This window comes from Schistocerca nitens, chromosome 3, assembly GCF_023898315.1.
Source record: "Schistocerca nitens isolate TAMUIC-IGC-003100 chromosome 3, iqSchNite1.1, whole genome shotgun sequence".
Classification (NCBI taxonomy): Eukaryota; Metazoa; Arthropoda; class Insecta; order Orthoptera; family Acrididae; genus Schistocerca; species Schistocerca nitens.
In genome coordinates, this window is record NC_064616.1 from 664,926,561 (window position 1) to 664,942,418 (window position 15,858).

Genomic DNA, 15,858 nt, shown 5'->3' on the forward strand with positions numbered 1-15,858 from the left:
CAACGGAGGCCTTCTCCAGGAGGCATTGTAAAACTGACTGAGGGTTTCGTAAATGCTCCTCCCAAATGGGGTCCATGACACAGGCATTGTCATAAAGATAATTGACACAACAGGGAATGTCCTGTGTCAACTGCTCCAAATATTGTTAGTAAATTCCTGCTGCAGACAAGATCCCAAAAGGCAAATTATTAAACTGTTAAAACCCAAAGGGGGTGGTGAGAACAAGGAAAGTCCAAGAAAGGAAACTGTATCCAATGGCAACTGCAGCTAAGCATCGCACAAGTCAATAAAGGAAAACTACTATACTGTGCCCCCCCCCCCCCCCACCCATTCACCTTGACATCTTGGCCAACAACTCTGCCTTCTCCGTCACTGAATGGGATACAAACCTGCAGCACAATGCACATTGACAGTCTGTTTAAATTGTTGCGAAGGTGCATGGAGCGGTTGGGCTTCTGAATCACCACCAGAGGGGTGGTCCACTGACTCAATGAAACAGGAGAAATGAGGCTCAGATCCTGCCAACATTTCAACTCAGTCTTTACCATGTCACACATAGTGAAGGGAACAGGATGAGTTTGACAAAATATGGGTATCATAAATGGCTTAAGAGACACATGTGCCTTGAAATTTTCTGCTCAGCCCACAGTGTTCTCAAACAGTGGGCTGCCGTAATGAGTCCAAATCGTGAAAAGGAACAGATTGAGACACTAAATGCACTTCGTCAATGATCTTGAAGCTACAAACGGAAAATGTTTTGAGCCCAAAGGTAGTTTGCACCAATGGTGAGTTGACCACTAACAAGATGGGTTGCAATTCCACATTTTTATAATGTGTGGAGATGGAGAGTGGCCATTGCAAAGGAATTCACTGTTTACTATAAGACACAACCTGATGGAGTGGCCATTACAACTCCGGGTGCCCCAAGAGCCTGTACATTTCTAAGTTAATTAGTCTGGCGGTTGCTCCTGTGTCTACCTGAAATTCGACCAACCACTTATCCATCACCAACATCAGCAAAATATGCCAAGAGGCAGCTCCAAAATCCAGTGAAAACATCAAGGTGTGTGATGACTGTCTCATAGCCCATCGACCGTCACAAACAGTTGCCATATGACTTACCCATTGGCATACCCTACACAGGACCTCCGTGTGCAGACATTCGCGGTGGACCTGCAACAAATAAGTCTGGCAAGACTGTTGGCTTGCCCAACGAGTGGAAAGAAAGCAATGCTGAGGACTTCATTAATGATCTTGAAGCTACAAACGAAAAATGTTTTGAGCCCAAAGTGTGAGTCCGCAATTTGGGCAATGTTGGCTAAATAGCGTTGGACAAGGTCAATGCCCTACTCCGAACCTCATGATCAGGGACGAACCAGACAATCATTTCCTGAATTAGGAAGTCTGCATAAGAGGTAGCACATTCAGGACACTCAAAAACAACACTTGTGGAAAGGTCCTCCAGATCAGTAGTTTACGCCACATATGAGTACCCAGGACACTTGTAGTGCTGATTAAACTGCAGTCACACTGCCATCACATGGGCTTGATGGCCAAAATACTGCATAAGCAACTAACAAAGCACACCAAAGGAAAGTTTCTCAGGCTTCAAATTTTGGACAACTTCATATAAATTTACACTGCTAAATGACACCAACAACACAGTCTTGTCAACTGTATCAACAGTACGTTTTACCTGGTAGTGGAGCGAGAACCAGTGCAGGTAATTCTCCCACCTTTCCATCAACTCATCAAAACTGGCAAACGGCATTGGGAGTGGCAGGGATAGCGCAGAAAATGGAGCAGTGGGTGCTGCCCCCCCCCCTCCCCCCCACTGGTGAGACACGTGTATGAAGCAAGTCCATATTCTGGGTTAGTAGCAGCAGCTATAGCTCTTCCTGCTGCTCCTACAGGTGCAACTGTTTCTGTCAGTATTGTAGAAATGACGAGTCAGTGGTGGCCCAAGTGAATTCTAGGAAAAGGGGAAAAAATAGGCACATTGCTTGCCACTTTAGTTTCTGCACAGGCATGACAACGCCACTTCACTACATGATCAGCCCAGATACTTCACAGGCCGACAGTAGATTGATAATAGCCAGGGAACAGAACCCCATGAGAGGGAAATGAATTTGCCATGTGAGTCGTCATTCTACGGGAAGCAGAGAGTTTGAACCCACATAGAGGTGAACACAGGAAGAACTTGGGCACGACCAGGTAACGGCTAACCGCTTGGCACAGCACATGGTACGATACACTAGGTTTGCTCCCTGGTTGTCAAACTCAGAGTAAGCTTTGGCCCAACCAGTGTACTGCCATTGGCCGGTAAACACCTCTGCCTGGGGATCTTCCCATACCATGTGTCATGTGTGCCCTCCGTGGCAGGTTTGCGCACTATCCCACTGCGCTACCCATGGCAGTTGGTCTGCCTCCATTGTGATGTCTACTGGCGGGGATACTAAACTGGGTATCACCTGAGATTCCATGAGCAATGAAATGCTTTTATAGGTTGGTGACATGATTGGCCCATGGTTCTGCGTGCCTGTGGAATGCTGGGAATGGTGTAGGCAATGCCCTGAAGCCCTTCACCATGGAGTTGATTCAAGACGATCAGTTGGAAACCTCAGGTTACATGGTTATGGTTGCCATCTGCTCCAACATCAATTCCTGTGCTTGCTGCATGTACTTGTGTAGTCACGTCTGTGATAGCTCTGGACATAGGGAAATGGAAACCTGATGTGAGCACGCCACATATGTGGGAAAAACACTGTCTGCCCAGTGGACAGCACAAGAGTTCAGTCTAAATTCACAAAAACCACATCTCCGGTTGAAGAGCCTGTGTGTGCCAGGCTAGATGTGAAAGAACTTACATGCAGATAGATAATAAATGATAGGTTTATTAGTAACAACATAAATTCACTCTTCTCCATCATGGAGCATTAATTAACAAGAACACAAAATAGTCTAGCAGTCAATGTAATTGCTTCAGTTAAAGACTTCCTTTGGATAAGCATTGGTTAGATAGTTCACTTAGAATGCCAAGTTCAGTGAGTATCTGAAGAAGTCTGTCTTAAAGGTAAGACATCAGTCTCCAAGCCCAAAAAGTCGAGATACCAACACCCTGGAGGCTGAGTGTCAAGAGACCAAGTGTCAGCTTAGCAAGGATGAAGACTGCTGGTGGCATCACATAGCTATGGTAACAACATTACCCAATTGGCAAGCTGACTTCAGCTACCTGATATGGGCAACACAATTGCTTTTAAGTATCAGCTGGCAGATGAATTGGTTTGTGGACTACACGATCATGGCAGAAGCACGTAGGTCTGCACTAGCTGCGCCTCGTAGGAATGATGCTGGTGAGATGATCAGCCTGAGTCAAATCGGTAGTGCCATGAACCTTTCTCAATAAACTACATGATATTATATTATGGATGCATATTGTTTGGGCTCTTGTTGTTGTGGCCCCTGAGCTCTTGTGTGTAGGCAACCTATGCAACTATATTGTTATGATGGTGTGCTGTATCCCCGGACATAGAAATCATAACAGGTTAAAATAATATACAGGACTTAGATCTGAACCCAAATAATGTCAAGTTCTATCTGCCACACAGGCACATTCAACTTTGTAAATTCTCCTTATAAGAGCAAAAATTATATTCTTCTAAAATCCTTTACGATTTTGCTAGTTGTATTATGCAACACACCATTTGTGATGGGTATGCTAGCCCTGCCTGTGTGAGCGTACCGTCATTGCACCTTACACAACATTTGAACTTTTAAGTAGTGTGCTGGTACTTGTAATTTAATTTGAGGCTTTGCTGCTAGAGCAATGCAGACACAAGGCACTCTTGTGTTGGAAACTGAGTGAACAACTAGTAGACACTGCTCTGTTGTGATGGAGTTGTGTTATGCAGAAAGTGCTAATTTTTCTTCTAACACTTTATTGCCATGTAGTTTGAATATTGTGAATAAGCGGACAAGACTAACAAATGGAAAGTACTGGTGCTCATATTGTTTATTTACATGTGAAAGTGAATTAATATCAAGATATTTGTGTCTGTATTACTGGTACGCTTTTATGCAAGGATTGAGACAGATGCACTACAAAACTTTAGACAATTGTTGATAAAAATTAATGAATCTCTATCATCGTGTTTAAGGTGTTCCAAATAACCACCATTCTTCCTGATGTATGAGCCCTGTAAAAATATTTTAGTGGTCACCAACTGGAAAGATCACTGTTGCTCCGACAGTTTTACTCACAAGTCAGAGCCCCACTGATTAAGTAATCCCGTTCTCAACCCACTCTCGTCACCCTTACTTTTTCGGCCTCCTTCTTCCTCCTCCTCATCTCATACAAAACTGCGGAGTACATATAGTGACACAAAATACTGGCTTGTTGTATCTTATTTGGAACTGGTTTATTATCTTACAAGACTCTATGAACTTTTGTAGGGTGAAAGTATGAACCAAAATGAAGTATTTAAACTGTCAAAGGTATTAGTTCTTTCTGTGTAATAATTGCAGTGCTATGTGGTGTATATGCTATGATATTGCTTAATGGTTCATTATTGTGAACTGAACTGTTAAAAGTAGTAGTAATTTGTGTTCCTCTTATTCATCAATCTAGGCCACTCCAACAGAGAAAGCAGTACCAGGGAGGAGTTGTTTTCTCTTGGAATGTGGTAACAGGTGAATCCTCTATTGTAGAAACCAGACCACTTGTGGAAATTATACAGAATGAAAGGGAAACCAAGTTAAGGGAATACAAGCCATGGAATCCTGCTCGAGGTCTGGCTGCAGAAATGAGAAGGCGTATGCCTGATTTGCCCCTACACAAGCTTGTCAGGCACAGTAACAATACTCCGGTGCTGCGAGGTAAGATCAGAAACTGATACAGTCATTGACTTTCTTTTAAATGTGCCTCACAATATTGTTGACACTAATGTACACACAGTGACTGACAACTGTTTTTAAGGGTGTACTGTATTTAACAGAAAAGTGAATTTATCAACTGGTAAGACCCTATATTATATAGTTTTGAAGCTCAATTTCTTAAATCTCTCTCTCCAGTGCATAACATTAGGATTGCTGCTTTTGAAACTGGAATATTATAGTTGGTATATTAAGTGAGGAACAGGATTGAAAATGAAATTAATTCATTATCACATATCTCCTGAAGTGTGAATGGAGCAAATGATTTCTGTTGCTCTGGAGTAATTCTTCTAAAAAAAGTGAGAGAAATGGCTGACATTGTGAGTCTCGTTTCTTTCATTTAATTATGAGACAGCTATTTTTCAGCATACAGTAAAATTAACATTTTAAAATTCCAATACTTAATTATTATATTAATTCCTCCCAATAGTTTCAACTCATTGTTTCCTATTTTGATACACTTCTGTCTGTCTCCCTGTTTACACATCTGACAAGTGTGCACACGGTGACCAGGAAGTTGCACACTTGCAGCAGCTCTGCATGTGCGTAGAATTTCTGGCCGCCCTGAGTTAATGTGATCTGATATGAATCCTCCAGACCGGCCAAGCTCATGTTGCACAGCATCCTGTATGCTGTGTCATTCATAGAGAAGCTACTTATCTAAAAAAAAACCACAGTGACTTGCACCCTGGAATTTGACTTTCTCATTACAAGATTCAAATGACTGTTCCAGTTTAAACACTACAACCAAGTCATGCTGAGATAATCAGGTGATGTCACAGACTCTAGCAAATTATTGCCGACGCTTTACCGAAACAATACAGGAGACTTGGACCTACCAGTTTTGGTACCTGAAGTTTGCTTGTGTTTAAAGTAAGCTAAGAGTCTCTGCATCAAACTCTGATTTACAAGTCATCCTGAATGTCACAGCAATTTTCATAAATGCCACCTTCCTACGACTGGCAGCACTGTCTTACAGCACACATTATGAGCATAAGTACACGCAACGTAATATATACAAGTATACCACATCCATTTACTTTCTGGTTTTGGGTTTGAAATCTCTTCACAGTGTCATCATTCAAAGGTTTAAGCATGACCATCTTAACCAATACAAGATGAATGGACATGTGCATTTTCTACAAGAGACTGTTTCATGGGATGTTAATCTCAACAGAAATTATCCTTTTGCTTCCTGTAATAAACAAACTGCTTTTGAAGTGAAAATTAAGTGACCACTGGGTACAGCAGTCCGAAATTAGTCTTGTGTAATATTTTGTTTAACAATATGTATGATGAGATACAAAATACATGAAGAATAACTAGTACTCTACAGATACTCAGTAGTGGTGCTTTATGATGGTAGCAGGCAGACAGCACATCGTAGGCCAGCACGAGACAAGACAGTATTAATACAGCTTGGGAAAATAGCATTTTCAATTTCTCTTCTTCTAGAATGGCCTGATTTAGTTTCTATAAGCACACTCGCCCCACTTTGTGTACTGGTCCACGTCATGTCGGCTGTTAGCTACCACCATGCAGCAGCAACACTCAATTGCTGCTGGACTGCTGTTAATTCTTCATGTTTTGCTGTCCTTGTTAACACACAAATTATTCAACCAAATGTTGCGCTAGAATAAATTAGGACTGCTCTCAGAAAATTCCACTTTAATAACATTTTATTTGTAATGAGAAAAAAAACAATTTTTACGTTTATACTGGCTGTCACATGAAACATAAGGTTAACAGTACATCTGGAGTTACTCAGTCTACATACTGCAAAAACCAAATGAATATCTGTCGAAACACCAGAGATAATGCACCCGACTCCTAGGAGAGACATGCGGTAGATATTCTCTAGCCTTTTCAATTTTGTCAATGCAGACCTTGCAAAGCACATACATACATACATACATACATACACAGTATTAATACTTTTGTAGGCTCTTTAATGAAAAGATGTTGCCAGACTATTAAAAGTAGGTCTCTGTAAGCATTTACAATTACAGCACAAAAAGGGAGAAGTGAACATAGAAGACAAAATTGCCAAAGTTAGTGAGATTCCTTATATGCACTAACAGGTGGAAGAGACAGAATGTTGAAAATGACAGTATGCATGATGACTTATATATAGTTCTATTGTTTCAGTAGTCACTTTAATAGTTTGACAAATGGAAGTGTTGTGTTTACATTGTCCAAATCGGACAACAATGTCAGGAGGATTTGCAGACTGGCACCTTCAATCATTAAACTTCTGGAGCTTTGGGGGCTGTAGACTAATGGGTGTAGACCATTCAAGTAGATGAAATATGGTTTGGCAGCACAAGTGACAAGGTGAAGATGATGGTATACCATTTTTTCTTTCTCTGGCTAGAATTACTAGAAGAAACTCTGTATGACCAGCACAAGAACTGATTTTAGTTTCTGTGAGAATTTGTAAGTTATCAATAAATATGTAGAAACGTACATATACCTTAGAAAACTGCATGTGAAGTACAAACTACATCTGCAAATGTACAGATATGTATTAGCTGCCAATCCATATTGTGAATCCAATTCAGTTTTTCTGAATTATCGGCACATATAGATCACTTGAAAATGACCTTAGAGGCCAAAATCAACTGATTTTGTTAGACGCACAGACTTTTCTCAAATAACTACAGTCAAATAAAGGAAAATGATGTCAATTAATTTATATGGGCTGTGAGGACCATATCAAAGAAATTAAAAAGTGAAGAGGTTTTGGTCATTTTAATAGCAAACACAGTTCCCTTATTTATTATTTGTGGCGCACAGAACACATATATTCTCCGCAACAAGATTTTTAAAAAATCTGAATATCCCTATGTAGGGAAGCAGCCTACTAACGCCTTATAAAATTCTCAACAGTCTTTCCATTGTGTGCCAGCCAGTCCGCTGCAACTAGCTCTGACTTCATAAATGTTGCGCAATACTTTAAAAATCAAGTAAATAACCTGAAACGTTTCTAGCATGTCATGAGTAATACTAAATCAATATGTGTTGAATATCAGTTCAATAACTTTAACCATTTTCAAAATCTGGACGTTTTTCTGTAAAAATCATTGGCGCAACAGAAAAGAGCTAGAAACTTAAAAATTTATATTTAGATTCCTTTTGCATAATAATTTAGTAGAAACAGTATTCTGGACCTTACAAATTAAAATTTTAGTTGAAATTCATGATTTTTTGGTTTTTGTCTTAGAAATTAAGGAAGCAAGATAGATTAAGTAGGCGAATAAATAAAGCTAGGATGTTTAAATTTAAGTAGAAGGGAGATCCACTATAATCATAAAGATGTGAGAAGTTTCAACTAAATAACTGTAAAACTATAGCGATAGCGTATCTCCAAAGGGCAAATTCAGAGCTCGTCTACTGTGTGTAGTGTAATTAAATTAATTATATCGCCCAAAATATTTGACTTAGCCATGTCAGACTTTTATTATGATTACTTACCTGTGTGCTGATTGCACAATTAAATTGAAAGATTCATCGGCCATCAGCAAAGGAAGCAATGATTTATTCGATAACTTAAAGTGGTGCATTACTAGCCCAGCGGCTAGTCGGGAGAGCAGATTTGATCAGGTGTTCCCTTAGCCGTCCGCACCGTGGCTTTATATGTAAGAACACTGCGCGAGAAACAAAAGGCCCCAGTTCTCTCCAGACACTGATTAGCGCACCACCTGTGCCGGGAGTCGCGTCGCATCAGTATCGTTGATATAAACAGCCTCGGATGCAGTAATAAGTTACTCAGGATATGCGTAACCATGAAATCGTTTTTGAGTGAAGTGTTAATTTTGGGATGACGTTAATGATCTATCTTTAGTTTTGCGTATGTCGTATTTTCACGTGCCGCCGCAGGACACACATTCTACCATTATTAGTGTGGCGTTTGATGAACATTATCATCAAATTATGGTGAGCATTCACTTAAACATTTAATTTGAACAGTTATAGTGGCATCAGCGCATTAGACTCTGAACTGCTCTGGTAGTTGGATTGTGTGGATTCTTTTTGGTCTGTGACTTTCAGAATATAGTGAACATTTTAGAGAGAATGGTTTTTGATTATGAATCTCAGACAATCTCCTAATTCCTCAGAGCTATAAGCTGTAGCTATAAATGTATTTCTCAGATGAAGTGGGCACTAGGAATTCTAATTACAGGCTTCACGTTTTGCTAATCACTTTCTGGTTGCCAATATTGTAGTTAGAGAGCCAGTGTTAATGGCAAACAGCATAAATACAAAACATTTATTCTGTTATTCCACCTGCCGCCCCACACCTAGTTTTCTGTATGTGCTGGCTTTAACAAGCATGCTTATTTGAAGGCATCCACAGAATATGGCCAGATAAAGCTTTCTGCACAACCCTGAAGTCTCATTTGAGTTGTGGACTTGCAGGTGCACATATTTCATATCCAGTCAATGTTCACATCTAAAACATTGAACCTGAGAAATTAGTGTGAGAAAATAGCAGCACAGGAAAGGTGTTCTTTACACTTTGCAGTGTACACTGCAAAAAATAGAAACAGTTATTACAAAACAAACCTTTACAGTCATCATTGAACAAACGTGTATTGTCTTACACCAAAATATACTCAAGTCTCTCAAGAAAAACAAGCAAAAGAGCTAGTCCAATCTTTGCTTAGAAATTCAATATATGCCACACAATTCCGAAAACTATTATTTAAATCATAAAATTTAGGATACTTGGCAATCAGGTAGTCTGGCGTACACACAGTAGACTGCTCACAAAAAAATGATCTTGCAAACAAAGGAATTGCCAACTGTGTTGCAACAATGGATGATGTTGATTAACATGGAAGAAAGTATCTGAAGTTTTATTTCTGGTATGGACCCACATCTCATTCACATTGATAGAATGATACACAAAAATCAGCTGGCTTAAAAAAATTCACTTCTACATTTATTTTCGGCCAGTATCCAAAAAGTGTGACAGCCCTCTTTCACAAAGATTTCTCATAATTCGTTCATGTAAAATTACTATTTCTTTCTTCTGATACGCCCATGGCTTCAATTATTTTAGACACCTTTATTTGTCAGTCATCCTATAGTACACTGTATAAAAAGGATGCAGACAAAACGGGCTGACCAATAATGGCACAACTCATAGAACAGTTGATTAAAAAAAATTACACAAACAATAAGTAAAAAAACTTACACCTAGCTGCTGGAAACATCAGATTCTTCTTTAGTGGAGGAAAAAGGACATGTATTTCTCTGTAATTCATCCATAATTCGAAGGAATTAAGACTAGGGTTTAACATCATAACATTTTTGCTTTTTCCTTAAAAATCTGCATCTCACAACAACCCACAACATCTGTTGGAACTTAGATGACATTCTTTTATGTTTCTCTTAATTAGATACAGATTCCTGATCAGTGGATCTAAACCTGTAATTACTTGCTGAGATGATAAATTATATAATGATTTCCATTATATGTAATTCAAGTGATTATACTGATGCTGTATTGCCTTTAGTACAAACAGTTCTCTTTTGAAAATAACATATGATTTGATGATAAACACTTCAGCCAACATCTAAAAACTATTCCTTTGGCTCCTACACAAGCTAATTTTGAATTTAGTGCCAAATGTGTAAAAAGTATATCTTATACCTGCAGGGCTAACTTCATAACCGAAGTATTTTCTTGGCAAACAGAACTAAAAGTGAGCTTTGAAATAGTTTTCTGCACATGTACTTTTCTTGAATACTAATCAGATTTATGACTTCTTATGTGTCTCTTGTTGGAATAAAAATATTTTTTAAATAATTAAATGCTTTCATTTGATAGTATGACAAGTATTTTTGAAGCTGTAATTTGTGCTTGTAAAAAGCTAACTTCCTGATTATAAATTTGGACGCACAACTTTGATATTCAGTATAATGTAAGGGAATTAAAAGTGAAAGCTATCAACTGTTGTAAAGATCAAGCAATATTGTGAACTTTCTGACGTGAGCAAGAGAGATATAGTACTGTAAAGTAATGTTGTTTCACTTGAAGTAATTTGATCTTTCCAAAGCATGTTTAACATACTGTCAGTTGAATTCAGTACTATTTTTAATTTAATTTGTGTTACTATTTTGAGCATCTGCAAGAGACTACAGTGTGTTCATAACTGTGCACTGTACTCTACTGTATTGAGTCTCTTTGTATGCAGTTATACGAGACTATACATTCTGCTCCCCAACAAGCATAATTTCTATGTAGTACTTCATAAAACAGTAACTATACATTTTAATTACATATGAAAGGCTTCAGATTAGAATTTTATATAGTTGGGAAGTAACTCCAAATTTTTATGTTTTTCAGGTAAATCTCTTGTGAGACTGACAGATCTCGAAAACAATATTGAATTAGTATTGTAGAATACCTGCAGGTGAGTCTGTTCTGTCATATAATCAATTGAATTTGTACTAATTATTAAAGTGTAAATATAAACATACAAGTGGTTATCATAATAATGGAAATAACAATTTTACAGAACATGGCACCTTTTGTGAAATGCGAACATTGTTCATAAATCTTCCATAACTATTCAGTTTTTGCAGTGAATGAAGCTAGTCTCTAATGTACTAGATGGTGTTTGGTCCAGATGTAGGTGAGACAAAATTGCATAACCCTATGACCTTTAGTGGGTTCAGTTAGTTGCATTATAGTTAAGTGTAGAAAGTACGTTCACGACTGCCAGTGTGTTACTTATATTAAAAGCAACAGTGTGTAGGTGAGGAAGGTCTGTTTGCAGTTATTTGAAAGGTTTATCAGGTTTTGTTAAATTTCATTCTTCTTTCTCCTTGTGATCTCCATATTAACAAAGGAAAAGACAGCCATAGAGGTTCTTAATATCCACTAGCTAGCTAATGTTAATACAAGTAGCTTTCAGTTTGCAGTATTCCCAAATGTGCATGTCATTGTCACAAGGAACCCTAGAATCAACTCAACAGAACATACATCAGAGCTCAGTCACTTTCTCATACGACATATGTCTGTAAGTGTAGTCAAACATTAATGGTGCAGACTGTATGTTCCACTGCTGTGCTGCAATTGCCAAATATCTGAACTGTGCTAGTTATTTATTAGTCCACTTCAAATGGTGCCAAACCATGCATATTATGTTTTGAAAGGTAATGTTATCCAATTCATCATTTTTCATTTTGTTTGAACCAATAGTTGAACTTCATAAATTTAAGATGCCCAAAGGCAGTTATGCATTAAACAAACTTGCTATTAAATGTGGCTTTGGCCTTGTGATGGTAGAGTCTCTGTTACATTGTAGCCCATTGATCTGATCTTATTATTCAGTGATGAATTAAGATTTACAAATGTGCTGACTTTTTGCTGAGTGCATCCTATGCTGCAAAATTTGTTTCTTTAAGATGACAATGCTTTACTAGTGCCATTATGGTGTTGCCTGACAAAAATTTTGATGACTGCACCTCCCTTTACCCTCCAGATCACCTAATTTTAAAATTATGTTGTATATGTGATCAGTTTTACATAAGAATATGCGGTACAAATTTCTTCATGCATCATCACTAACAGAGTCAAAGCAGCACTTCTTGCCAAATAATATATCATTCCTTTGGGAACAATTCATCAGCTGACTGCATCCATTGTGCAATAGTACTTTTTAACAGTTTATTTTTAATTACAGTCACAAATTGTGGCTTTGTTCTGAGTTATTTCAAAGTTTATCTAGTTTTGTTAAATTGCATTGTTCTTTCTCCTTGTGATCTCCGTATTAACAACGGAAAAGAAAGCCAGGGAGGTTCTTAAGCACTGGCAAGCTAATATTAAATATATTAGCATTGCTATCCATTGTTAGAAGTTAGAATCTGGCTGTCAAATTATATTTCACTGAAGTTATTTTAAAATTTCTCAGAAATACATATCCCAGATTACATTTATCATGCTGTCATACTCTAGCATCTTCTGCTTGGGTAGTGTATTAGTAAGAGAATAAGACTCGTGCACATTTCAGTTAATCATTTGTAAAGGATTTCCTGTATGTCATTAAACATAGTTTATACCTGCATTGTCAATATTTAAAGCATCTGTGTCACTCTTTTTTCCAAAATAGGTTTAAGAGTACATTTGGAGAGTGGAAATATAAAGTGTTTCCAAAAATATGTGTCATCATTGTTTTTCCACATAGAAACATTATTGCCAAAAACAAATACACCATTGCATCATGAACTATACACCTTACACTGTTTGTCAATATAGTCGCCACTGATATTGAGACATTTGTCATAGCATGCAATCAATTTCAAGAAACCACTCTGGTAAAAATCTGTGCTCTGCAATGCGAGGAAGTGTCGCACATCCTACTCTAACTCAGAATTGGTTTGGAAGTGATGTCCTGAGAGTGCAGCTTTCAATGCAGGAAACAGGTGAAAGTCCGATGGGGGCAAGATTAGGACTGTAGGCCGGGTGGTCCAATATCTCCGTCTCCAACCAACCATTTGACGAGACATGACATCATACACGAACTGTAGGCTTTCATGGAAGGCAGGCACACTGGTCCCATATGCCTATTCATACCAGATAACAGCACACATTTCCATGTTGTCAGTACATGTCCGTGTGGCACTGCGATATGTACTTGAATAACACCTGGCACACTGGTCTACTGCTACCCTCTCTTCTCCTGCACTCTGTGCATGTATCATTCCTCCTCCACTAATGCTCCTTCTGTTGTTGAACCAGCAACGAGTGTGTCACAAACAAGTGTTTGTGTCACCAGTTGTACCATATTCTCTTTCAAAACCAGTGGCAAAACTTACTTCCGGAGTGTCCTTCGTAAGTGCCAAACCTCACAATTGTCACTATAATAAAAAAACAACGTATCTCTTTTGGTACATAACTTATTTGTATCCAAAACATTCTAAAGATATTATGGAATTATGCTGCTCGCCTCATCACTGCAAAAAACGAGACAAATTAGAAAATAAATAATTTATTAATAAAGCTCTAGGTGCCATATGAGGAACTGGCTGGTTCTAAGTGCCAGTAAGAAATTTTTGATTTGGAGTGCTATTAACTCTGAGGCACTAAGTTTTATTTGCGATAATACAAGTACATAAATACAGCAGTAATATTTCAACTAGTACCAGTGTAGTCAGTGAAAATCATTTCTCATATCTTTTAAATTTATTACAAGAGAATAACAAAATTGAATTTAAGAAAAAGTCTCATAGTATTGGCTTCTGTTTCTTGCACAACTCCAAGGACATACGCCAGTGCTATTCATCCTTTGTGGCAATCCTTAACCCACATTTTCCTTGGACATCTCGATCCACAAAATGCGTTAGACCGCCATTTGACACAGTTTGGAATCAAATGGAATGTATATTTCTGGAGTAGCAAAATGGTGACTCACTTCTGTACAACAGTAGCATCATCAATGCTATCCGTTTTGTCTCCTGATCACATGCCATCAAAGTTATTGTTCCAAATTATGTTTTCATTTCATTTGGCACCATTTACTACATATGACATTGCCCAGTTCTAAACTGCCAATGTGTAAATTCAGTAAGTCACCTATATTGTCAAATTGTTGGTGTATTTTCCAACACCATCCATCTCCATTGGCTTCATTGTCAACAGGATGTTAAACCCTACTCTTCTTTCTTTCCTTCTGGTACCGTAAGTGTCCTGGATTGAGTGGACTGTTCTTCAATGTAATATTATAGTGTTGTTGTTGTCTATACCAAAACTGTATGATCATATTGCAGAATAAATTACATACTGTTGACCATAGAATATCTGGGGACAGGTGGTATTGAATCTCAGATACAGAAGGCTAATTATTGGCCTCTAGCGAGAATTTTGTTGTTATTATATGCTTTATAGTGTGACACTTCAGCTATTGGCTGTAGACACGACTTTCCTGTCCGTTTTGTACTTCACAATTTAGAGAAGCCTTCTCAGTCTCTTTTAAGTACAGCACCATGAATTTCCTTGTCAGTTGCCCACAACTATTACTATTTTTACTATTGTGCAATCTTTTTAAAAAGCTGTGTCCTTACTTAAGTGATGTGTACCTGTTTATAAGCAAAGATACTTCATAGACCACTGAACAGTGTACTGTAGAAGGTGTTTGGGCTGCTGTCATTTGCTTTTCACCTTATTGTTGAAGGGTTGAGTCCAAGGTTGGCATGTAAACAGGACTGATAATGTTTCTAGCTTCAAAAGCTAGAATATTTATGTGCCTAGGTGTGACTCAATGCCTTTACTTTTCAGCAATTTGTTTACTACTCAAATGATTTATAGTCCACCAAGAAACATTTCATTGCTTCCCTTCTCTTTCCAGTCTATGGAACCAATTGAGGTAGCACAGTGTTAGGACTCTGGGTTTGCTTTTTGTAGGGTTGTGATTAAAATCCCTATTCGACTGTGCGGATTCAATTTCCCCCTTGTTTGCCTTAGACCACGTAAGGCTGGGTGTCACTTGTGTCATATGTCTGTACGCAAGATTTCCACACTCCTAAACATCCCTAGGTCCACTGTTTCCAATGTGGTAGTGAAGTAGAAGTGCAAAGGGACACATACAGCACAAAAGCGTACAGGCCGACCTCATCTGTTGACTGACAGACTGCAGACAGTTGAATGAGGGTTGTAATGTGTAATAGGCAGACATCTATCCAGACCATCACACAGGAATTCCAAACTGCATCGGGATCCACTGCAAGTACTATGACAGTTTGGTGGGAGGTGAGAAAAACTTGGATTTCATGGTCGAGCGGCTGCTCATAAGCCACACATCATGCCAGTAAATGCCAAATGACACCTTGCTTGGTGTAAGAAGCATAATCGTTGGACGACTGAACAATGGAAAAACATTGTGTGGAGTGATGAATCACAGTACACGATGTGACGAT

At 38.4% G+C, this 15,858-nt stretch overlaps 1 protein-coding gene across 1 annotated transcript in view; it reads left to right on the forward strand.

Annotated features, from left to right (window-relative positions):
* LOC126248624 (uncharacterized) overlaps positions 1-15,858 on the forward strand; it is a 132,279-nt gene that overhangs the window by 96,163 nt on the left and 20,258 nt on the right. The window contains exons 9-10 of the mRNA XM_049949794.1: positions 4,628-4,875; positions 11,288-11,354. Coding sequence (XP_049805751.1) covers positions 4,628-4,875; positions 11,288-11,343 — 304 coding nt within the window. The 3' untranslated portion in view covers positions 11,344-11,354. The remainder of the gene's footprint in view (positions 1-4,627; positions 4,876-11,287; positions 11,355-15,858) is intronic.